Source organism: Acanthaster planci, linkage group LG12 (genome assembly GCF_054643075.1).
Source record: "Acanthaster planci isolate LZ-2023a linkage group LG12, COTS_SCS, whole genome shotgun sequence".
NCBI lineage: Eukaryota > Metazoa > Echinodermata > Asteroidea > Valvatida > Acanthasteridae > Acanthaster > Acanthaster planci.
The window spans coordinates 12,809,534-12,836,402 of record NC_141788.1 but is presented as its reverse complement, the minus strand read 5'-3'; the positions used below and the strand labels follow the sequence as shown (position 1 = coordinate 12,836,402).

The window sequence follows — 26,869 nt, the reverse complement described above, 5'->3', positions numbered from 1 at the left end:
ATCATTCCATGGAATGATAGTCAAAGTAAATTACAACCCTCCAAATTTTGACATACTGTATTGCTGTAAATGCAAATTGTGTACACTACCTTTAAGGTTACTTTTTTCATAATTGATCACTAAACATTTTTTATCTGAAAGTGAAACTTAGTTTGCAAGCAAGTGAAAAAATAAAACAAAAACATACTAATTATTAGGCATGGTTCCTACTTCCCAAAATGGTGCTGGGACCATTCACAATTTCAAATTTGGTGTAAAAATAGGCATTTAAGTCCTGATCAGAGTATTGTTATAAATACATGGAAATTGGAAGTCACTGAGTTTTTGAAGTTAGATTGTAGGGTTTTAATTAACATTTTAAATAGCATAAACTGTCAACTTATATCAAAAAGGATATTAAATTTTACATCTTGCATTTGAAGTGAAAATATTTGATACCCTAAGTAGTTATGTTGGTCATTGAAGATTTAGGAAGTCTTCTCCAAATTAAGCCTTAAATACTGCACAAAGTGTTTTATTTTTAATAGTAAATTGTTATTTACACACAAACTACATCATTCTTGTACCGGTATCTGAGAAGTATTTTTGTTGATGTAATTGGGACACCAAAATGTGTGGTGTCCCCGTAACATATGTCTCCCACATTTTAATTAATTTCTCCCGTTTACATTGTATTTCAGATATAGTGTGTTTTCAGGTTTTAGTCAGTTGCTAAATTTTACTCTACCTGTAAAAGCGTAATCTTTGAAATTAAAGCATTTGACGATTTTGCCAAAATGGCACACTATTCAACCTCTTATTTATGAACACATCCTATTCCTCAACCCTGTGTGTCCCTTCCTATGTCATTATCAGTCTTGGGATAATTGATTTTGCAAAGGACTTTGTGCATGTTTGTTGCAATATTGGTCAGTTTCAAGTATGATCTGGCTGCCCTTGACTGGTCAAGTCAAACTGCACCTATTTTCCATCGTCAGGTTTTCAAGAAATACGGAATGTACTAGTGTAAGTTGTGATCAAAAATTATTATTATTTCTAGAAGTTTTCATACCAGGAAAAGAAGTAAACACTGGAGGCTAGGCATATCACAGCTTTATCCCTTTACCTGCCTGACCTAGTAAAACAATTTAACAGATGAGAAAAACAGATCATCAAAAGAATTACGGCTGTGCACTTTACATCTTTTACCCCTACCCTGATTTGGTCTCCAAGACACCAATAAAATGTCTATAAATGTCCACATGATTGTTTGATGATGGGAGTGTGTGTGGTCTGTCCACAGCACTGTCCTGATCATTTTGCACAGCTTGAGCAAAAGGTATCAGCATGTGAGCTGTTCATTTGGGCTTAAAGGTACATGTACATGTAGATGTTAACAGACAGAGCAGGGTGACTGTAAGCTTCAGTCTAAGAAATGAGAGAAAATTATAGCTTTAGCATCAAAACTGAGTCAAATGAAGAACATTTCTGAAAAAGAGTTATTCAAAAACTACATGTACTTCAGTGTATCAACTATTTAATTGTCATACTAAAAGTAATAACTTGAACATGCTACTAAAATATTTCCATACTTCAGGGACCAGGAGCTCTCTATAATGAAGTACTGATATGGGTGTACCCTCTCAAAGCATTGATAAGTATGTTTACTTTATTTGTGACAGTGAGTTTGATACTTCGAAAATACTTGATTTAAGATTTAATTTAAAACTCTCATGGACGGACCCCATTTAGGCAGAGAAACAGTAATTCACAGATTTAAAAAATGACCATCAATAACATGACCATCAATACCAACTGGAGGAGTTGACTATACATGTAGTACATGTACCTACAAATTTGTAAGAAGTTGAATTTTACATTGCGCCACAGATTTTCATTCACCAGAATTTTGTTGTTTCCTTCTCTAATCTCTCACACAAGTTCTTCAACATTCAACAAGAATTTTGAAATAAAATTTGAAGACAGGGAAGATGAGTTTTCCCACCAGTGGTAGAGTTACAGAGTAAATTTTAACCTGACCAGGAGTGACCTATCAGTATCACAGGCATGTTATCCCTCAACCTCTTAAGCACAAAAAGACCTATTTATGTACGGGTATCTCAGACTTCAATAAAATAAGCCTTTCCAAATAAAAAGCACAGTTATTTTCTGGTCAGGACAAGAGGGATGTCAACACCAAACATCTGAACAAATAATGGAGCCTGAATTGCAAAGCTTGCTGACCACCACAAGGGAGTTGGGTTAAAAAAAAGAAAACACATCTCTTCCAAAACAACCCCAAATACCAGTCTGTCTTCTGGTGGCAGTTTCCCCCAGAGGATTTTGTCACGATGTTGGAGATCTATTTAGGAAAAGAGGAAACCTTTCAGGTGGGTTGCCCACCTCCTTTTTAGTAAACCTCCACTCTGTTATTTCAATCTGTTATGTCATATACACAAAACAGAAAAAACATGGGTTAACTTATCATTTCAGAAGTAGACCTGTTCACAAATTCATCTCATTCTTGCTGAGCTTTTTTACAGGTACATGTAGGAAAAGATCAGTTGGAAGGTATATTGGAGTAGTTCTAAGAGGACAAACCAAATTGCCACTTACATGTAGCACATTGGAAGGACTTGACAAAACATGCTTTAAATTTTGTCAGTTCTATGTGGAGTTTTTATATGAACCCCTGTGTGCCTTGATGAATATTCTTGACATAAGTTTTACAATAGTTTGTGAAAAAGTGCAAATTCAATTTTAACAATGATTGTTTCAGAAAGACATGATCATGTTTCCCTGAAGATGTGAAGTTTATGTATGGTTGGAAATGACAAATAAAGCTCTGTGGTATTGGTATGGAAATGTTTATTGACTCTTCACAAGATAGAAGAAAGTCTGTGGCAGATTCATCACATTGACGTTTGTGTCCTTTGACAGAAACCTTAATTCTCCCAGACACATCTGACAAGGCCAATGAACTAAGCAGTCTCAGACTGAGCACATATAACAACATGTTGTTTGACCAGTCCTAATCTCAACCCTATGTTGAAATGTATTAGTGGTTTGAAAGATTTTGAGAAAATCTTGCTGCTTAGTTTTCCAATCCTTCCCACTTTTCTCCCTCATTACCCCAGTACCCCACCCTATTTTACCTGCAATAATTTTCTCGTGTTTTTATGTTTGTCCATGTTTAGGGTTGGAGAGTAGGTCTACTTTGTTTGGCTTCTATTTTGTCCTTGGCAGTCTTACAGTGTAGATTCCTTGTGACTGTGTCTCCTTTATTTCAGTAGTAATAGTATACTGCAGCAACAGCAGTAGCGGTAGTAATAGTAGTGGCATTGGTTGGTCTATTTATTTGACCACACATACATGTATGAAGCACTGCATTATCATCATTTTAACAACTTTCAAGATATAAATATCTGTACTAGATTTGGGTTGTCAATTTTAAGGACAAGAGAATGTACTTATTTCAGATTTTTTTTCCTTGCTAGCCTACTGCATTACCCCATGTTTTACAAGTAAATTCACTTTCAAAAGCACAAATACGGTACATACATGTACCACCATGAGAACAAACAATGGAGATTCCACTGTGGATAGTACATGTACTGACTACCTTGAAAGTATTCTTATTATGTTAGGGATATAAGTTACCGTTCATAATGTGATAAAATTTCAATTTGCCCAGGCAGCTGCTGGATGCATCTGTCAGGATTTGTTCTAAAGGTTGTCTTTGCCCTGGGCAATCATCAATAATCAGTCCAATGGCACAGTTGTGTCAAAGTACATGTACCAAAGTGACATATGAAGTGAATGATTAAATGAAAGCAAAAAAGGACTTGAATTGTCGAATGCCTCATCACAACCTTAGACATGTTTTGAAAGTGATGAGTCATTCATTAGTTCTAGGCTGCCCAGTTTCCTTGTGCACTCATGGAGGTAGGGTGCAATACGTGTACACTGGCTTCGCGGCTGAAATTGTCTCCTACCAATTTGCAGTGTTAATACCTGTATATTTACATGTAACTTTAGATGTACATGTAGTTTTGTGCTAAAATTATGCCATATAATGAAGGTGCATTAAACCTCTCTTTTAATTGAAATTTGTTTATTTCCCAAAATTCTTATCTTAAGATAACATTTTCCATAACTTTCAAATTACTCCAATTTCATTCCCACTTGGACTTCTGAGATCCAAGCCCATTCAAATCAAAGAATCTTCACCTCATGAGTTCTTTAGCTAGTCTCTCTGACAACTGTTGTCCAAAGTAACAAAAGTTGTTCATTCCGACCAATGCTTTGAGCTGTAAGATATTTACATATTTACATACCTGCTACAAAGTTTACATGAAATATTGTTTTTGCCAATTTTCCTTTCCGATGTGCAAAATGACCTCTTTCAAAATGTGCCCAACAATAGGAAAAGAATTTTCTGACAAACTTACAAATAGGTATTTTAGTGGAAGTAACGATGCTTTACAAGAATTTATCAACTTCAAAGGATTTTGTAAATGTATATGTGGTATTTTCTGAGATTCTACTCAAGTGCACCATGTTAGGGAACACTCAGCTGAATTCAAGCCCAATTTTCTGACGCTGACAATTTTGGATTTTCAGAATGAAATGTCATGACAGTTATTGTTCACAAAGGTATCATGTATGATGAAGGGAACAGTACCAGGACATATACTTGAGGAGAAGTACTTGAGGAAATGTAGTGGTTGAAATGGTTCACATTTAATGTCCCCTGATTTGTCACCTGATGACATCATCACATGATGTCAATGTTCATCTATAACAATTCACTTTCTATCCATCTGTAAGGTTTCAACTAAATTGGACATGTACTTCAAATGATATACATGTAGGACTTTGAAGTTTGAACCTTAAATGTGACAAAATGAGAGTAAAGCCACATTCTGCTCTTTCCTGTTTTAAGGGTTCAAAGTTATTTTGAAGTGAAGGTCAATTATCCTATAAACACGATACATTAGATTCAACACATTCAAGATTTTGGTAACATTGCTTAACACTGTGATCTAGATGACTTTATTACAGATCACTCAACCAGCATATAAACTTCTTTTACAAAGCCCAACTATTAACAATCTTAACATTGTAAGGATAATATAGATCCCAATCGTACCAGAATTGTACTGTATGTAATGAACAACAAATGATCTTGTACTGTTGGTTGCCAGATATGAAAAACTAAAAAACCCAAGGAAAAAAAGGAAACAAATGCCTGACCTGTGTGAACCAACTGCCATCAGGCTTGCAAACAACAAAGTTGAACAGATCCTAAAATTCAACATAAGTTTGGATGGAGTTCACAGCGGCATGCAAGCATCAAGGCCTTATACAAGCCAGTCCCAATCTTTATATACCCTCTGTTGACCACTCGGCCATTACTCTTACATAACAAGGATAAATTCAATTCATTTTTCATCTTGGTGCTCAATTGAATGAATAGACATTTATCACTTAAACACAATACAATAGACTTGACGCTTGATGCTTGACGCTGTGACCTGGATGAAATTTTAAAGAACGGGATGATATTAAATACCAAGAGATTTAGAAACTGACAAAAGATTTTCAAAACTGCCTCACACATACATATCTTTCACCGTTTCTTTCTTCCATCAGTTTTGTATATTGTATATTGATAGATAAGTGATCATTATTAAAATGGATATCTTTAAGGTTTAGAACAGTCAATTCGTTGAAACCTAAAAACCCTGCATATGAAATGAGCATCATAGCCAATGACCTAATATTCATCAGATTAGAGATGGTTTTGTCCATTCCAATTTTTTGAACTAATTCAGCTAGCATGTCAGGTGTGATGGGTTCTTTCCTATTCTTTGGCTTAGATAGTAATCGCTTGTGTCCTTCCACCGAATAGATAACCAATGGGTCCTTTGTAGGATCCAGGAGACTTGCCATGGTGTGAGCCCAGGAGATCGCGGCTATTGTGCTCATGATGGGAGCTGGGGAGTTGGCTGAATCAGCCACAGGAGTCTAATTAAGTGCTATGATGTATGCAGGGATCTGCCGCTGCCGGTCGGCGCCAGTCGGGCCCGACCGGCACGCAGAATTGCCGACCGCCACAATCTGCCAAATCAACTTTTCCGACCGGCACGTATTCCCGATAAGAACCCAAATAAAATAGCATCTTGGTCGAGGGATCGATCGTGAAGATATGAAGATCGTGAAGAAACCGTAAAATTTCTTCGTAAATTTCACTTTGCACTGCCATGCATATCGTCTGCACACCCACGTACGTGCATATGCAACATATCTGGACCAAATATTAACATGAACCAATAGGAGGCTTTGTTACGCGCACTGCACGTGCACATAGTGCGTAACGAATCTTTCCATTGGTTGGAAGGCCACACATAGGCTTGCATATGCAACGCTCTCAGTGCGCGAAGATCGGAAAATCCCCTCTCCATGATGTACAGCGTTGTTTGTCCAGTTCGGCATTTTACCCAGTTCCACAACTTGAAAAGAAAATTTGGCTTAACTTTCAGAAAGACAAAATTGCAAATGACCCCATTCACACTGCGTTTAAACACTTAAAAATCTGGCAGAAAAACAATTTTACATGTACTTGCAAAACTGACAATCGACCGTGACTGTTTTTCGCCGCGCCGACCACGGTAAGCAACATTCGGTGCATGTATTTTCTGCTCGATGTTGCATAAAACGATCACTGCGATCGTTTTTTAAACCAACGATCGCACCGCATTCGTTAATTGTTGTTTATCCCTCGGTGAAAATATTAACTCCGCAATTTTTTTATTCAAAAGTAACAGCATGATTTTGCCTTTTCCGTAAACGAGTTCCATATGGCAAGATACACGCGCTCAGTATGCACGTGACACATGGCCAGATGTGTCAGAAAAGCAAATGGCCAATCTACATTATGTTCAAGTAGACTTTAAAATGACTGTTCAGAAAACCCCTGCACACATTTATGAATGTCGTTATCCCATATGCATACTGTACAAACTTTCGTACAAAGAAAATAAGGAAAATATTCTGCCAAGATTTTGCATGTTTCGCCTTATTTTCAACACACAAAAAAAATGAAAAATGATTTGAATAGCAATGAAAAATTATGGGCATCATAGAGATAGAAATTAATTCAATATTTAAGGGATTTACAGAATAAAATCGATATTTATTTCTACTCTTTTTTTTTCTAATTCAATTGCCCGTCTAAAATTATCACCTCATCCTAGTTGACCAAAATTACAAATTTTCAATTTTTTTATTAAATTTCAGAAATTTGAGACATGAGATCCCTAATTCTAGGCTGTGTATACACAGCTGAAAACACCCAGAAAGTGCTGTTTCCGGCCATCTGGGGGCTTTTAGATTCCAAACATTTTCTGGTACTCTCCGCGCCAACTGATGGTGGTGCTCCGCTTAGATAGTCCTGCCGGCACTAAAACCATCCTGGGCAGAACCCTGTGTATGGGTCCACTGGTAGTGCTGATTTCTAATGAAATAGTGTCCAGTGTTGCCATTTTCAAAAGTAGGCACTGTGGTAGCTAACTGTTGATGGCACCCTCAAACTGTATAGCACTTCTGGGAGCTGATTAGCCAGTTGACTCAAATCTGCCTTTGAGGATGTTAGCACAAACTGGGTTTTCCCTGTTTGACTACCAAAGATAAGTGGTTGAGAAAGAGACCAAGAAATACTGTCAAGCTCAAGTGAACATTACTTTATATAATATTCAGTCTGCCAATATTGCTGCAGAAGTTGTGTACGAAGTACCTCAAGTTGTCTGGCAACTTTGGGCATTGTGAATGCTTCACTACTGTTGGGAGGAAGCACTCGGAGTGCTACATGTACATGTTGCCTGGCAACGTGATGCGTTTTGAGTGCATCCTAATCTGGTTAGGTTTAACTCCAAATCTTACCGTTAGTACTGTACTACAGCAGATATTTTCTACAAACCTAGAGTTTGGTCCTCAACCTTCCAAAAATAAAGGAAACGGGCAGGAGATTTCTGAAACTTTGGTAATTTCCGGGTTTCTTGAAAACCCATCTGGGAACAATAGAAGCCAAAAGGGTGCCGACTGCCAGGCTGGACATATTAAAGCTCCCTCTGCTTTGCAACTTCTCATGTCTAAAATGGTTCTTGCAATTAAGTAAACAGGCAAAACTACTCAATTCCTGCCAATTCTGAGTAAAGGCGTCCACTGCCTCTGATCCAGGATTCCAGAATCTGGAATTAAATCTGAGTACTTTGCAATTTTAATAAGTAGTGAGCAGATCTTTGGAGTATGGGCCCCGTCGTCTGGACAGAACATGAACTGTAGGCTGGGGGGTGGGGAGTGGGGTTCGAACAACCCCCCCCCGCTCACTTCCACTCAGTTTTTAATAAGAAATACATATTTTAATGTTCCGTATTTTGGAATACAAGCCATGGCTCACACATTGATTCTCACGCTGAAAATGCACCTGCAGCTTATACAGCAACATTTGAAAAATGAAATCAGTCATTAAATGCCTCGCTGTGCCTCAGCTCAGCGCAGCCTAGCCCAGGCCGCTGCCACCCAGCACGCATGCAACCAGTGCAGCGTCCGGGCGTGGGGTAATGCAGACATGTTTTCGTTGGTTGCTGTTTAAATTGGCTCTACTGACATTTTGGAAATGAAGGAAACTAGTCCAGAGAGAATGAACAGACTTGTAAATGTACTGTTCACACCTCTCAAATTGTGTCGCACGTCTGTTCGTTTTTGTCTTTTACGGTTGTGTTATCCATGTTGTTTGTTATTTCACTGGTCAGTTGGTAAAATGTGAAAAAGAAAGAACTACTGCATGGCCCACCCAGCGAGGACATTAATCCAACCTGCCAAAATTGGTAATTTCAAGGACTTGAGAAAGTTTTGGTTCTAATGACAACACTCGATTGTGCACTGCTTCATGTTACACTTGAAGATTCCGTACCCAAAGTAGTGCGAACCCTAGCGTTGGGCTCTCTGAATTTTTGCTTCTAACAATTGTGTATGGAGCAATATTTTACCTCCAATCTAATGAAAAGCGAAATTTGATCAAACTCCAAATATTCTGATTCATAATTGTCAATTTCATATATCCGCTACAAAGTTCCAATTAAATTTTGATTTAGCCCAATTTTCCCTTTTTTTTCCCGAAGTGCAAATGAACTCTTTTAAATGCACCTCAAAAAACCGAGCCAGTGTTTCCACTGACCACCAAAGAGACAACGAGTCGGCTCTTCGGCCACCCATGCCTCAAAAAAGTCTGCGAGTCAACAGGGCTTCTATTCCCCAACCGCCCGCAACGACTACCGGCCGCCGTAGTTCTGCAGCACTCAAGACGGCCCCTTTGGTAGCATCGACTGAGCAGACATCTAATTGGCCTCATACCGGCAACACCAGGGCAGGCTCTCCACTTTCCATCGGGTCCCACCCACCTGATACCGCCTTGGCCCGCGGTTCCGTGACATTCGACAAAACTCACCATGGTACCATGGAGCCCACCGGGTTACTACGCCACCATGGTTTCCGACCTCCACAGTCCATCCGCGGCTCCGGCTTTCAGCTTGGTATTCCCAGTAAACCGGGACTTTCGCTGGTTGTTCCATCATAAGACGACACCCGCACCAGCCAAGTTCCCAATCGTCCCCCTGGGGATGAGTCTTTGGCCCCGCTCATCATATCGGCCACTGATTCACCCCCACATTCCAGACCCAAGGGCAAGCGTTCTTCTTCTTCATCGGTTTCTTCAAAATCGAAGAAGAGACGCCACTCAAAGCAACGGGAACCTCCACCGGAACCATGGATGACAGCGTTCCAGCCTATTAATCACTACCAGCAGGGGACTCCGAAATCGGAGCCGTATGGTTTAGATGCGTGGCTGGGGTCTCCGAACTCGGACAAAGGAAACAGGGCTTTGTAACAAAAGACCAGGCTGCTGGGAATTATTGACATTTTTCACTCTCAAAAGTGGTGATAATCCAGCCTTGTTTTGAAACCGTATACCAGAGTTTGGGGCTTTGAGAACGGGCAGATTACCACTGGGGAAAAAAGCGCTCCACCACCACAGCGATGAGCCACATAGCACCACTGCATGCTAATCTGGCCCCTATTGAAAAGAGGTCAGGTTTGTGAACAAAAGAAAGTTACATAACACCGCAAAATCTGGGCTCTTTTTACAAGGCTGCAGGCCTGGCTGAAATACTCGGGCATCAATGAAGGTCACCTGTCAACTTATAGTAGTGCCTAAAGATTACTTGGTGCGGCTATTAACGACTGTTAAATGAAATGATGAATTTTTGAAGGATTTTGAAAATGGAAAAATGATAGTCATGCCGGCCCAGCATCATCAACATTGAAAAATGCCCCGGCATGAAGTGGTTAAAGTCGATCTTCCGTGATTATGACAAGTCCTGTCATGAAGCAGCATTGGTTAAACTGGACAAGGCTTCTCGATTCGGCCTGCGTTGTACAGCCTTTCTCCTCCTCCTCTCTGAATACATTGTATGTGCCTGTGAGGAGAATTCGTCAGTGACCCCAGACTTTGTGGACCTAGTGCTTTGTGGTCTCGATGAGGGCCAAGCCCACACCTTCAAGCAGTTCACCCGAATTTCCTGCCTGGCTTCCTCTACCTGCAGGGTCAACACCTTGGAAGCAGTGCACATACCCCACGAAGGTGTAAAATCTAGACTGCTAAATCTGCCACTTTCCGGCAAAGACCTCTTCACTGGCAAGTTCCTGGAATCTCTTGAAGCCAAACGCATCGACACCACCAAGAATTTTTCCTTCCAGGAACCGATGACCTTGTCTTGTGGCAAACTCAGCCACATTGGCCTCAGAACCCTAAGCCACTGCCACCCAGGACAAAGTCCTCTTACCATTCCTTTCATCCCCCACTTCCACAACCGACCCAGCATCAAACCTCGACTCGCACCTAGACCAGACCAAGCCAGTCCCGATGGGGTAGAAGATCTTCATCGCCTCCCTCCTTTGGGGGAAGTCGCCGATGACTACATTACTTCACATTCTACAACTGCCGATTCGGAACCTGTTGGCGGTTGCCTACAGAAGTTCGCAGGGTTCTGGTGGGAGATCACTTTGGACAAATGGGTCCTGTCAACTATTGCACACGGCTACTCCCTTAAATTTATGAGTACCCTTCCATCCGAGGCGATAGTACGTTCAACCCAAGTGCCACGCAAGAGAAGCAAACGCCTGCCCCTTGAGGCCAAACTACACCCCCTGCTTCAGAAACATGCCGTCAGTCATGTTCAACCTGACCACGCGAGAGACGGCTTCTTATGCACCTTCTTCTTACCCCCCAAGAAGGGGACCGACAAATAGTGACCAATCATCATTCTCAGGCCACTCAACAAGTATGTGCGCCCCAAAAAGTTCTGGATGGAAACCATACTAACAGTAATATGTTCCATCCCAATTCTGTCCTGGGTGTTGATCGACCTCCGCTACACCTTTGTAGACATTCTTATCCACAAAGCAGACGGCAAGTTCATCCACTTCATGTACAGGGGACGTGTCTACGAATTTAGGGCCCTGCCATTTGGCCTTTCAATGTCCCCCAAGGTTTTCACTCAAATCACACAAACAATGACAGCTTGACGTGCTGATCTTTCAGTATCTAGACGACTGGTTGATAGGTCATACCCCAGAAGAGGCTGTAGCATCAACTCGCCTAACCTATGACCTTTCTTCTCACCTGGGCTTCATCATCAAGTGGGAAAAATCAAGTCTGTTTCCATCTCAATTCCTGACTTACCTCGGGGCAGAACTCGACCTCCGCAAGGGCATTATTGCCCCGACGGCCAATCTTATCGCCAATCTCCAGGAGTGCGTGTCCCTTTTTTGCTCAACCCAGTTTCCACCAGCCATCGCTTGGCTTTGCCTCCTGAGGCTGATGGCGAGTGTGGTCGATCTGATACCTTGGTGCAGGCTTCACATGAGACCTCTTCAGCTCCGCCTGTTCTCTTGTTACTGACCCAAGCTGGACCCAATGAGTCACACAGTTCCCGTATCGAAGGACGTCCGACAAAATCTACTTTGGTGGTTAGAGAAATGTCATCTGATTGCCAGTCTATCATTTCTATGGACAAAACCTTCCATAGTAATTACAGCCGATGCATCGTCTCTCGGCTGGGGGGCCTCCCTCCCTCCTCACCAGATCTTGGGAACCTGGCCACCCTCCTTCCTGGTAAATCTCATCAACATCTTAGAACTCCAATCTCCTAAGCTGTGCACCCTCATGTGGGAGATCCTACAGTGGACAAGAGAACATGCAGTCAACCTACAAGCCTTCCACATCGCCAGTCCCAACAACCTGATGGCAGACAAACTCTCCGGCAGCAAACTATGCCCAACAGAGTGGACTCTTTATTCAGAGGTGGTCAAGACCCTCTTCACAATGATAGAGAGGCAACACATTGATATCTTTGCTTTGCTTCTCTGGACAACGCTCAATTTCCGATCTTTTGCATGAGAACTCCGCACCCCCAAGCTTGGGCCTTGAGCTGCATGCTGGGAGTCTCCCTCTACCTTCACCTCTTGCTACTTGGAAGATGTTCTGCAAAATGACTCTGTACATGGCAGGATGATCCTACTGTCTACAGCACTAGCTCCTGCAGTAAGGACAGATAACAACACATCAGGAAAATCCTGTTAGGGTGAGTTAAGTTTCTTAACTTCCTTTACCATGTGAGTTTGTCATCAATATTGGTGTATTTGCTTACCTTGTGATTACAACTCTACCCACACAGTATTGTTCTACCCAGGGTCCTTTCTGACCAATACTAAGAACAGTACACATTAAGTCAACTACTGTGGATACGTCATGGTAAACTGCTTAGATTACAGAACCAGTACCTGAATTGCTCGCAGACTCTCAGCGGTAGCGCATACAAAAGGAGCGGTCACACACTGCGATATTCACTCGCCTAACCAGGCCTCCAGACTGCCTTGAGACGTCTTCTAGACAAGACTGACTACACCCCATGCGGCATGGAACAAACTAAACAAAACATAAACCTTAAACATGTACATTTACATGGGGAATTATGCAGAGGTGGTAATGTAAACAGGTACTAATACAGTGGTCTTGCACATTCTCTGCACCTATACAAAGATAAGAATGATGTCATCTTTTTTGACTGAAACCTAAACTTGTTAAAGCCATTTGTCTCAGTATCATATAAAAACCACCAACTTCTTTTATGTTCTGAAGATTTCCAAAAACTTCAAATGACATGGGGACCAATTGAATATATCAGGATCTTATGAATGCTGAAAACTTTGCACTATTTTTCCGAAACCAATTTGAACAATTTCTGCAGTTGTCTTTTAATAAATTACAGCAGGTACATGTACACATGCAAGACTCTCACTTCCTGTCGATAATGTTCAGATAATCTTGTCACAACTGCTTTGATGAAGCTCGTCTCGCTGTTCTGTTGATTATTCCTCCTGCTTCAATTGCATTTCCATCAATGAAACCAGGGACATCTAGCATGGATGAAGACTGCTCCCATGTGCTGATGAACATCTGTATCATCGCAAAAGGAAAACATTTATTACAAGTGCAGCAGTTTGTGTGTTGATGCATGGAAAACTGGTATCAAAACTTTGACACAAATGCAGTGTACATGCTTATATGTTAAGATTGTTCCTTATTACATCAGTTTTAGAAGAATTACTCGTAATCCAGTTGTGGTTCTGCTCAACTCATAAACTTGGGTCAAACTAAAAACTGATAAGTCACAACTCTTAGAAACTTGCAACATCACGTCATGGAGAAGCATTAGTAAGTATGATGAAGCTAATCTCTCCATTAGTGAAATTCAATCCCAGAGCCACTCCTTACCATGAAGTTCATTCCTTGTGCTGTGAATCTAATGCTCCTTCATCGATAATCCTGTTTGTGGATCAACCTGTTTGTCATTTCTAGCTGGATGTATAACTCATGCCTGAGACCAACGTATGTTTCAAGTGAGTACGTACTAGTTCTGCCTGCAGGTGCCAAGGTTCAGTTCGTGTTCGGTTTGGACACTGTTTGGAAATTTTTTGCCGAACTTCGGGTCAGTTTGGGTTCGGACATGTACACACATGTACGTACATGTACTGTACATTGCACATTGAGACACTGAAGAGCTTGCTACGAACGTGCCGTATAGAGTACTTCCGTGTATAAAATATGTTGATACAAGCAATGAATTTCCTCCCCATCCCCATCCATGAGAAGCTTCGATGTAAATATCATTTTTTCTAAACTGTTTCCACAATATTTGTTAAGGAGTTCAAATTCAATCGGAAGTTACCGTTGGAAGTTTGACAGTTTCCGACCATGTTTTGCTTACCAAAAGTGGTTGTGTTTGAACCTGCTTGACGAAAGCAATCGTAGGATATGTTAAACACTTCCTGCCGGGGACTCTGGGATCGGAGACGTATGGTTTATATGGGTGGCCGGGTCTCTGAACTCGGACAAAGGAAACAGGGCCCTGTAACAAAAGACCGTACTCCGAACAAAAGACCAGGCTGCTGGGCATTACCAGCATTTTTCACTCTCAAAAGTGGTGATAATCCAGCGTTGTTTTGAAACCGTATACCAGGGTTTGGGGCATTGAGAGCGAGCGGATTACCACCGGGGACAAAAGGGCTCCACCGCCACAGCGATGAGCCACACAGAACCACTGCACGCTAATCTGGCCCCTATTTAAAAGAGGTCAGCAGTGCACTAAGCCAGGTTCGTGAACAAAAGACAGTTATACAACACCGCACAATCTGGGCTCTGTTTACAAGGCTGCTGGCCTGGCTGAAATACTCGGGCGTCAATGAAGGTCACCTTTCAACTTAGAGTAGTGCCTAAAGATTACTGGGTGCAGCTATAAACGACCGTTAAATGAAATGATGAATTTTTGAAGGATTTTGAAAACAGAAAAAATGATAGTCATGCCGGCCCAGCATCATCAACATTGAAAAATACCCCGACATGAAGTGGTTGAAACAGAAAAAAGAGCATGCTCAAAAAATAAATGGGATATAAAATCAAATTAGATTTAAGTGTTTTTTTATTATATTTCATGAAACATATTCAATGACTAAACTGTGGCTTTCGATGTATTCAAAGAAAAACCTAGTATCAAGTCAGCATTCTTCACTACAGATTATGGCATTGTGCTATTTAAAATTGGCGAACAACTTAGAGATCTGGCAAAATTCCATTACAACGCATTCACACGACAACTGTTAACAAACATGATCAAATGAAAGACATGTTAAGCCACCGTCACCAACCAAATCTTGTCGCGCACTGGAGCGCTGCATCGGCCTGTCTGGTAAATCAGTTTTCCCTCTCGAGTTGCCTTCAATCAAGCACAAGTCCGACTGTGATCAGCATCCAATCAAAATTAGTTTTGAACGGCCATTTATGACATCATTGGCCTAATATGGAATGTAAGAGCTTGGCTATCAGAGATTGGCAGACATAATGCTAAATCTGAGTATATATAAGCCCAATTGGATGTGGTGAGAATTTAGAACTGTTTGGCAGTGGAAATGCCGTACCTTGTGTGTTCTTGGTTGATTATTACTGAATTCTTACTATGTGCTTTTTACAACCATCGCATGATGCAGGGCCATCGCAAGTTTACTGTACGTGTACAGTACATTTGTAGTACATGTATGTGTACATGCCATGCCCTGTGCCAAGCGCCGGTGCGGCATGACTTATTACCCATTTTTCATTATGTTTGCTTTTTTATCAAGTTTTCGTGCGTGCATTGTGGGTGCTATCAGTACCATGCCACATTAAAGCTAAACATCCAAACCGACCAGTTTGGTTCAGTTCAGAAGTGCCATGTCCAATAATTTTTAGTTTGGTTCAACGGTTTGGCTTCAGCACAAGTACATATCCCATTACTCAAGTCTTGCTGAATATTCAGCAAGACATGTTTATGAGCATGATGAGCTCAGCCTTCCAGTACCAAAAAATTCATAATACGTTTGACAGTTTTCCCATTCAACAACGTACGATGTGACAGGGTATTAACATTTGACAATGCCTGCTGCATAAAGAGTAGCTGGCACCTGGAAACGAGAAAGTTTCCATTCTTATTGGTCTTCTGGACTACTTATACTAGAAATGAACCATAAAATGGACAGGGGTGTTCAGGAAAATGAAAGTAAAATAGTATTTATGAATGGAACTAAATATGTGCTTAGTTGGTCTAAAAGTCCATGAAAATAAATGCTGATAATGCCCTTGCCTGCGGCTCTGGCGTTAGTCGCATCCATTCACCTGAGCCAGTCTTAAACACCCATTTAAGACTGGCCAAGCTCATATTTTTTCCTTTAGTTCCTTAATTTATCCATAGGAACATTCACAGGGGGTGATTACCATTTCTCTGTAACATTTTCAAGCCAAAAATGCCCACACCTGCTGTCCCAGCAGGGATTTTCTTCTGCACCTGACAGGTTTCTGCATAGCATTTAAGTTTTTTAGTATAACCTCATGGTGAAATGAAAAAATGTCAATTGTGACCACTGTCCGCACTTGGACTTTTGACAAGAGAAAATTTAACTGAAACCCAGGAGAGGTAACCAAGCTGGCAGTGCATTGACTTATCAAGATGTTTTCATGACCTTTCAGAATTTTTTTACATCCTTAGAAACAAAGTTGCCGTCCTTCGTTATCATCTAGAAGTGGTACATTTGTAACAAACTTGCAATTGTATCAATAATAATTTCTGCCATGATTGGGACCAAAAGAGGAACAACACTCATCACATGTCACACCACGGTGAAATGTGCAATGATCATACGTAGTTTCCCTGTGTGCAACATGACACTGTGCTCCACTTAACCACTGTCCATGCTGGATTTCCATCTCCGGGAAAAGTGACACAGAATTTTTTCCTGGGCAGAAGTTGGCCAGGAAAAAAAAAATCATGCGGCTCAGTAATAAAAGTAACTGAGAGGAAACTTTTGGGGATGTCCACCCTGGACTTAAAAAGCACCCATTTATCTCAAAGTTTGACCAAAAAAGTCAAGAGCGGACAAGCTTTTGCTGTATCTGTTAGTTTTTTTGTGGTAGCTAGTAGCATTTATCCTTCCTTGTGTTTTTCTTTTGTGGTATCTTCACCTTGGTGGTCTCACTGGACCACCTTTTTGCCACCACCTTAGCTCCTCTGCGTTGCTCAATCCCCATTTATGAGGTTTCCCTGCCAGTCTTCCAGTCTTCCATTGCATAGGCCCAGAAGGATTCTCTATAGTGGACATTCCTCCTACTGTTATTCATTTGGGGCCAGAGGCACTTAAAAATGATACATACCTGTACTTTATTCTTGTCTGAGTATGCAGACAAAAGTGCCAGAAACTGTTACATGCCTCTACAGTCCACACTCATATAGCTTTTCAAGCAAGGGTTTTTAAGCAAGGATTTCAGTTGTCTTCGAATTCTTTAGCTTCATAGCAGGCCTACGTAATGGGTCTTGCATTTGTCTTTAGGGGCACCAAATTGCAAGATTTGATATTCTTTTTAAATTTTTGTGAGAACAAGCTTCCCAACCCCCTTAGCCTGAATCCCATCTGGGGATCACAAGCCATCGCATTTGAACCCTTTTTTGACAATTTTGGTTAAGGTCCTGTGCATGTTCTGGATTGTTCAGTGTCCCCCTGTAAGGAGATTCATGGAAAACATTCTAAAACCAGATTTTATGCCCTTAGCAGTTGGCTAATATTGCTCAGGGCTAATTCTTCGGAATCCCCTTTCCTATTTTGAAAAGAGACTCATCAGATCTTTTAAGACAGGGATCTAGCGATCACTTTCAATAAAGCTCATTATGATTCAGTTGCTAGTACATGTACCTTGCAGCTTATCGGTGAAGGAGAGTTGTGTTTTTTTTGTGGAGTACGTTCCCTTCCAACACTAAATCCCTACTGGAATTTGGGGTTTGTTTATTCACCTCCCTCAAACAAATCATGTGTGTGTTTTCTTTTCTTTTCTTTTGTTATGGTTAGGAATTCTGTGGATATTCATTGCATAGGTATCTTTTTAACAGTCCCTGGAACTGTAATGGAACTTTTGTTCAGGCTACACTTTGACAGTGATTACAGGTGATCGACACTTAAAGGGTGTGCTAAGCCACTTAAACGAATCTCTTTTGGGGGAAACAGCATTTGTTGTCAGTGTATATTCATGGCACATTAAATATTTCTGCAATCGTCTTAGGATTACTAAAATCTGCTACCATCATCTTAGGTGATGGGGGCTGGAAATGTGGATGTATAAAATAATAACCAGCCAATTGAAATGTGAATTTGTTCCTGCTGAATTTAAGTCAATCCTCATGAGGGAATAAAGTTTGTGTAGACTGTATAAACCCTTATTTTTTTGTGTGTTGTGGTTCAGCTTGGTTTACTTCTGTGTGGTTTTTAGACTATTGTTGTTACAGTATTTATCACATGAAAATGGGGAGTAATTCCATTGAGATTCTGCAGCATGGATTGTCCGCAGAATACATATTATGATACTACCTACAATTAAGCACTTGGTCAAAACCTGAAGGCCAAAATTTGTTTGCTGTATCAATATATGTATAATGTAGACCTACATAAACCTTTTCCTTGTTGTAGGTTGATTATCATGTTTTACAATCATGGAAAGCAAGATCATGGCTGAATTTGAAATACTTTGGCCTTGATTGGCTTATTGGATTTCCTTGACAAACACTTTAATACCTGCATATATTGCAGGCATCATGTTTGTACTTCACCTTGCCCCTCAAGTTTCCCAACATGTTTTAAAACGTAATTCATAAATACCGGTACCTCAGACAGTCTCTTTATTGTACATGGGCTACTTGACCCCATGTATTAACATTTGATAATGCTGGCTGCATAAATCAAACGCTGGCACCTGAATGTGAGACAGTTTAATTGATTCTGATTGGTCAAGAGTCTGTGTTCATGCACCTTGTCATGCTCGCACCAAGTCCATACAAGGAGATTCTGTCAGACAGTTTGTAAAAGGAATATACAAGAAAATTGATGGGAGTGTTCGGGAAAATGAAAGTAAAATTCAAGAACAAAATCATTGGAAATTCGTCATAAATTGACTTTTTCGACTGTCTCACTAAAAAGGTATTTTATGAACTGGATTAAATATGTGCTTGGCCAGTCTTAAACTAACGGCTCAGGAGAATGGACATGACTATTTACCCAAGTTGCATGTAGATGTAAGAGTAACATACATTTTCAAGTCATTCATTTCTGCCAATTTTTATTCAACAATTTTATCAGCTAAAATCAGAGGGACATTTCTGTAACTGTGAGTAAAAATTCACTTTATCTTTTACTCTTCCAGGGCATTTCCTCGGGAACAGCACTGTATTAGACCAGCTAATCAATGAGGGATTTGAAATTGAGAATGTACCTGCGTATGAAGATGTTAGACTGTAAGTTGAATTTGATGTTTTGGGATTTTATTTGAACATTTGTTCTTTCCCTTTGCCAACTCTAACATCCCACTCCAAATACTTTCCCATTTATTCCTCCTCCCTGGTCTATATACCGGCACATGTACATATACATGTATATAGTTAATGGTGCATCTTTTATGTCAGAAGTTTCAGATTATCATTTTGAAATATGTTTTTCCTGATAGACATCATTTTTAAAACAGGGTTCAGATAAACAAAATGGTACTGAAAATTGACAGCACCCTAATTTTATTTGAAGCATTGTTTTGTGCCTTCTATGTTGCCAACTTCAAAATGCATGTATTGTTAGTTCCAGAGTCAGGAGGAGTAAAAATGGGTCATTCATCACAGGTATTTTCACCAAATTTATGCACCCTGTTTTAGCTTAACCCTAACCCTCCTGAATCCTTCACCTGTTGGAGGATTGAGGAGGGTTAGGGTTAATCTGCTACGAATAGGCATTTCATCAAATGGATAAAGTCTTCCTTACCAGTTTTGTTTCTTTTTCTTTCTGCACGAGCTTTCCCACATCTCACATTAAGTTTTAACATTCCTAAATCACAAGTTAGCCATGAAGTAATGTGATTTCCTGTTTTGCGTTATTTCTTCTTCTTATTTCAATCTTCTTCAACTGCAGAGGGTACAGGCATCTGATGAAATTTCTTAAAACATTTTGTAATTAGCCTTGTGACTGTCTTCTGGTGCTTTTGCCTGACAGTAATCTTTACAAATTGCATTAAATGTGAATAGAACATTCTAGGTCTAGGTTTTGTAAACGTTAGAGTAATAATAATAATAATTTATAATGTACCGTTTCCATAAAAATGATCAACGGCACAGTACAAGTCGACGTAAAAAAAATTAACTTAATTAATTTAATTTAAGAAATGAAAGATAAGGCTAAATGAATGAATGTCACCGCGCTAGTACCCAAACCACCGTATGGGGATACATCTGCCCTGCCAACAGGGAGAACCTAACCCTGCTGACATTGGTGATGTGTCGATCTTTCCCGGGGACGGATGCCTCTAACCCTACCTACGGTAAAAGAAAAGAAATTATACCACACACAGTGACACTAAAATAACGAATCACAGCTAAACCTACGTTGAAAAAAAAATGTTACTACATAGTTAAAATTAATGAAATAAAATCACAAATCTTGCAGGGCAATATATCACTGGACAAATGCAATATTAAAAGGGTAAGTTTTCTTCCCACCTCTAAAACTGACCATTTCTTCATTGTCTTCTTCGGAGCGTCATTTTTCTTCTACACGTTAGAGACTTGTAATAAAGTCTAGTCTAGTCAAGTAGGCAACGTGCATATTTGATCTGCGGCCCACAAGCTGCGTGCGCATTCCCCTCTGTTCTATGTTACCAAATAAACACGCCCCCACCTTCCATATAAGGCAAGCCAATGAAGCAGTGAATCCTCGGATGGAGTACATGTGGTATCGTCATTGGCTGATTATTTTAGTCCCCTTGATTGACGCGGCACACCTTGTTTACAACTATCCATCTCAAGGCGGTGGGACCTGCCGATCTGCACTTGCCAAGGCAATTATGTTTTACCAACAAATTTTGTGGATTATATTCAACCCTTAAATGAAAAACACAAAACACAGTTATCTTTTTTCAACCGCAGAGGCAGATAAACAATGTTTGTCTTTCAAATCTCTTCGGAGGACGGCCTTCAGAGGTCTCCTCCCTTAAATTCGGTACCGGAATGGAGCCTTAACAACGTACTAGTTCTGCCTGCAGGTGCCAAGGTTCAGTTCTTAACAAAAAACACTTATCCTGACCAATGGGCAGGCATACATACCAACTTTACATGCAGCCTCAGTTCGAGTCCCTACGCAAAAAAATATTCAAAATTTAATAAAAATCATGTAACGATGTTATCATGACATCATTTCACTAGGACCATCAGTGCATAAGGGTCTTTTGTTGGTGTAACTTTAGATGCAAGATTACGAAGTGACAAAAGTGGCACCTAGAAAAAACATACAAAGTGAATAAAGTTGTGGAGAGAACATTATGAAGAAGAAAAAAACAGAAGATTAGCAGATTTGTGTATCTGTCACTAGGACAGAATACATGGCTTTTGTGAATTTTAAAGTTTAGTAGAAACAACCCTTTCATTAAAAAAACAAGAAATGCATTTCTGGACAGCATAAGGTTTTCAGCTCTGGTTTCAGTGCTTTGTATCTGCAACAAGGTCTCACTCCAATCCACTGTGTAGTTCAGAAGATTTTATTGAGAATTGAATTTGTACCTTTAATGATATATCACATGACACTGATGTCACAGTGACAATTTTTTGGGACACTCTGTTGCTGTTGGACTAAATGTGCACCTAATATAAAGTTGAAGAGTGCCAGTAAAGTGCCAAAGGCTGTTGAAAAACGTGTACCAAACCTATGTCAAAACCTAGGATCATCTTTGGCTGGTAGTGTGTCTGCCGAGTCTGAAGGTGATCAGAATAGTAAACTGCCAAAGTTGATAAGTGAAAGAAAACTGTTTGCAATGTCTATGGAAAGAGTCTGAAAAAATGGAGAAAAGGGGGGGAAAGCTTAAGGAAAAACAATAGGTGTTTCGGCAGACTTGGCCAGAATGAAACCCATGTCTGCAAGGCCTGCATGTTAACCCCTTAACGGCGGGACGCGTTAAGACACACCGTAAAAATTGAGATCCTCAGCCCGCTTTTCAGCTATTATTCTCGGCCCATGCTCGAGCAAACACAGTGAAAGAAGGCAGACCCCGACTCTTGTATATATGGTAATTGGCCTTTATGTGTAGCCCAGAAATGAAAAGACCAAATTGGCATCATAATCACCAGCTTCACAATAGTCCCCACTTTGAAAAGAGGCAACGGGAATGTGGAAGCGTGAGTAGAGCCACATGCCACCGAACAATCAGCCTTTTCACTGTGTAATTCAAAGCGTGCAGAGCACGCTGGGCCGCAACCGAGAATTTGCGGTTTGGCAGGTGGCCTTCGTGGCCAAGCGAGGCTGGAATTCTTGGAGTCGGCTTTTGGAAAGAAATTCCCGTCGTCAAGGGGTTAACTGCTGTAGCTTATTACAACTCAAAACGTACGGACCTGCAGTGTACAAACCTTAAGGTGCACTACACTCAACCTACCCAAACAGTCACTATACAGTCGACTCTCGGTAATACGAGCTCGGGTAAGACGAGACTCCGGTTAAGACGAGTATATTTGCTGGTCCCGACTGAATTATGCACATTCCTATGAGGAAAAAAATCCATAATAAGAGCTCGCCTGTTACGAGTTTCCGTTTAAAACGAGCATTTTGGGGGCCCAGCTGTCTAATTAGCACAAGCGTTTTTGAAGGCAACTTGTCAATCAGTCAATCCATTGAATTCGGAAAGGCTCTTCCGTACATGATTGTGTACAGCAGTAAAGCGCTGCGGTTATCATTCACCAAGTGAAGCCCTCTACTGGCCAATCCACACCACCAATAACTGGTTCCCGCCCTTTTTATGCAACAAGCACAGCACTGATGTTGGTTACCACCTAAAATGTTAATGTACTTACGTGCGTACGTTGTATGATGATCTCATCACGGCGTGCTGGGGATGTAAAACGGCATCACTCCAACCATGCATTCTCCAACCCGACTTGACCGGTTTCTCCGTTCTTGTATTATGTTATTGTTCTTTATTTCAAGTCTTTTTTCATAAAAAGTACAGTTACTTCTCACTTTCATAAACTTAAACTGTTTTAAAATTAAATTCCAAACCACACGTATGTGCATACGAAGTACATGTAGGCCTACATGTATGTACAGGAAGTTATACATGATGTACTGTATGCTTAACGATGCGGTCGATCGGTTACACATGCGACAAGCGGAACAGCAGCTTTCGCGTAAGACGAGGTCCGGATAATACGAGCTAATTTAGAAAATCCCAAGGCCTTCGGATTAATGAGAGTCGACTGTATATGCAAATTTCTTTGCATTCGATTCTATTCGCTAAAAATTTGATCAAGCATAGCACGCCCTCTAGGCCCATGATGCACAGTGGCGCCGCCACCATGGTTGTCCTTCTTTTCCTTAGCATGATTCTTAATGGATGTTTCAATTTTGGCATCTTCGAATTCTCCAGTTTTCCGTTTCGCTACATGTTGCTGTGTTAATTTGAGCAACCTTAACATATTGTAATAAATGTATATTCCTTAATTTGATATAGTTTTCATGATTGAGTGTGTATATTTGTTGTTTTTGTGGTATTTTCTTTTCTCTTTCCATGTTTGCATTTTACATAGGTTCCACACTGACTCTACGCTACGATAACACTGAGTGTTTAGATAAGGCCAATGGGGGTGATCTGAGTTGCTTGGGGTTCCACTAGATAGTGCAGCAATTCTTTCCTCTGTCCCCCACCTTCCTAGTAGATCCTAACAGTAAAACCTACTTGCAGAACCATTCCCTGTCCAGCCTAGGGTTAGCCACACCACACTTCAGGGACTGAGCTATAGAGCGGGCAGTATCCAAATGCTCAGTTCCCTCACCTCCACCACCATATCGCATTGCAGTCAACGAAAGTGTAGAGTGGGGCTGCACTCCAAGTGAATATTTCCCCCGTTAGCTGGGTCTGAGCTGTGAAAACATTTCCATGCCCAGCTCCCAAGCACTGTAGTCCAACAGCAGTCTCCCCATTTCTAGCTCCTACCGTAGACAATACTGACCCACCAGTATGGCTCACAAGACTATGCACCAGGACAGCCCCAAGCCTCCCACACCAGCTACACCGACCACTTCATGCCACGAGCCACTGGCTTCAGACAACCTTCCCACTGGCACACGCAGGCATGATATGGATGCTACCCTGCTCTGGGCCGACACCCCGTTACCTCCCGAGGCGGCCCCTGCAGAGACAAGGCCTGGCTACGAGGGTACATCCCCATCTGCATCCCCGACAGCCTCACACCACTAGCAGCTGCCTTCAGACAACCTTTCCACCCACGCACCCAGGCATGATCGGAACGCTACCCTGTCATGGACCGACACTCCTGGGGCAGCCCCTGCAGAGACAGTGCTGGGCTACATGGGAACATATCCACCCGCGTCCCGGACAACGGAACTGCCATGAGGCATAGCGCAACCCAATCATGCAGCATGACTCACTAGGCTTACAGTGGGACAGCCCTACGCCGCCCATATGCCAGCCCATCAACCATCTTACACCTCAAATCATAGTCCTCCCTCACTCTTCATCAGGGCATCTAGGTGTGGGTAGATGCTATATGGTACCGAACTGCCCCTGCCATGACTTCCAATGTGATCCCGGTGGAAAGAAGGCGGGCCGCGCAAGTATGATGCAGACCATAACCATCAAGACCTCTGTTTGCCATATGTCACTCCGTCGTCCACCCATTCAGGCCTACGCCTCAGCCTCAATCCGACCGCTCTTTGGGGCATCTAGGCATGCAGTAGATACACTCCACCGGACATTGTCTTCTCTAGCCGTCTCCGGTGAATGCTAGTCCAGGTCATGTATACTCAACGCTGACCATGGCTTGAACAACAGCTCCTTTCACTACACTACACATCAGCCCGCCGGATTCTCATGCACCTTTCATCTAGTAATCCCGGGCTTTTCCACGGGGCTTCCCAGTATTATATATGTGCATCTACACCCACTATGGCCTATAACATGAGTGATCTCCACAGATTCTTCCACACGGCCTTGCCACTCTTCACATACTGTCCGGACACAAGCTCCCCCCATGTGAGCTTGTCCAAGGTCTATATACTGTGATTGTTATGTGGTCTGACAAAAGTGGGCCTACTGTGAGCACTTGCTTTGTCACAAGTGTGCCACAAATTACCTCTTCCGACCACGCCTCCGTGTGATCGAAACAAAGATCAAAATAATTGAATCAATACTCAGCAAGGCTCCATCCATTTCTTTATTTACTGCTTGCACTCACTGAGCTAGCGAATAAAATGGGGATATTGGAATACTTGTTTCTTTGAGCGATCTTTTATCTTCGGATGTTCTTTTTGGCTTTCAATTTTTCTTTTCCAATGCATGTGGCCTGGCTTTAATAATTGGCTGAAGATCCCAGGCATATAAACAGCCACTCCGAACATAGGACAAGCATTCTTCAGAATGCTTCAGCATGAGTTTGCATGTCCTAAAATTATAGACTGTTGCTAATGTTGTCATCATCCGACTTAGCTAGTCTTTCAGCAATAACTCCTTGCTTGATAAAGATGAAGTCAAACCATCTTTATCTAGCCTACATGAAATCTTACTCCACTGTCTCCGATTTATTTCATGTCTCTTTTTGGAGTATCTTCCTTTTTGAAGTTGAAAAAGGATTTCTCCCTGCTCTCCAGCCCTCACTTTCAGTCATACCAAAAGAGTAACTCAGAAACTAACGGGGAGCCACAATAGATTCGGAGGACAAACATTAGGAGAATTTCTCATCCCCCTTTCTATCATGCCTCGGCTCTACACTAGTCAAGTCCTGCACTGCCCTCTTCTCAACCCTCATGGGCAGTACTGGAAGATACAGACCCAAAGGAAGACAACCCCAATCTTAAAACCAACACCCTTCTTTAAAGGTGTCTGCTCTCAAAGAAAGATTCACCCAGTAGAGCAGACACTCTGTCCCGCAACGTGAGTAAGTCAGTCTTTAGATGTCCTTGACAAGCTAAATATAAGCTAATTGCTTATGTTCTGCGCAAGTTTTCCCTCCCTTATAGGCCACGGGAGCCAGTTCAAAGACTGTTGAGAATGTTGTATCGAGTTAAAGGTTTGATTAGACCTGGGTCTGTTACATTTTGAACTTCATCTTGGACCGTATATATGTACAAATAATGGAGATCAATGTGCATGCCATACCATATGTGCTTTTGCCATTTTTTCTGGCGTCTAGCACAATATGTCTGGCCGGTGCATGTGTATGTACACTTCGTACTATCGATCTGGGCTACAAGCTGAGAGCTGCTGTTAGTTGAGTTAGTTGGCTTGTCCGAGAGCTTGCCAAAAAAGTCACAAGCTTTCTCGGGTGGGACTCGAACCCACGACCTCCTGCTTACTAGTGCAGACATCTTAACCACTCGACCACTGAGCTTGCCAGGGTCGGCTGGCTTTTCCGAGTCATGGGTTTGAGTCCCACCCGAATAAGCTTGTGACTTTTTTCGCAAGCTCTCGGACAAGCACTGAGCATACAGTGTTTATCAATATATATATTTTGGGTTAGGGCAAAACCGGTTACATAACAACATAATGTTGGCCTAATTCATCTAGTAGGAACAGAAGTTACATTACACTTCTGTACTGAATAATATGCTGATGAAACTGATCAAAGTACACCTGTGCGAGTTTGATGATGTAAACCCT

The 26,869-nt window shown here is 41.4% G+C and overlaps 1 protein-coding gene across 2 annotated transcripts in view; it reads left to right on the top strand.

Annotated features, from left to right (window-relative positions):
* The window catches only part of LOC110988049 (metalloprotease TIKI1-like), a 72,210-nt gene that overhangs the window by 32,932 nt on the left and 12,409 nt on the right, over positions 1-26,869 (top strand). For both annotated transcript variants that reach the window (XM_022251267.2, XM_022251266.2), the window contains exon 4: positions 19,376-19,466. In XM_022251267.2, coding sequence (XP_022106959.1) covers positions 19,376-19,466 — 91 coding nt within the window. The remainder of the gene's footprint in view (positions 1-19,375; positions 19,467-26,869) is intronic.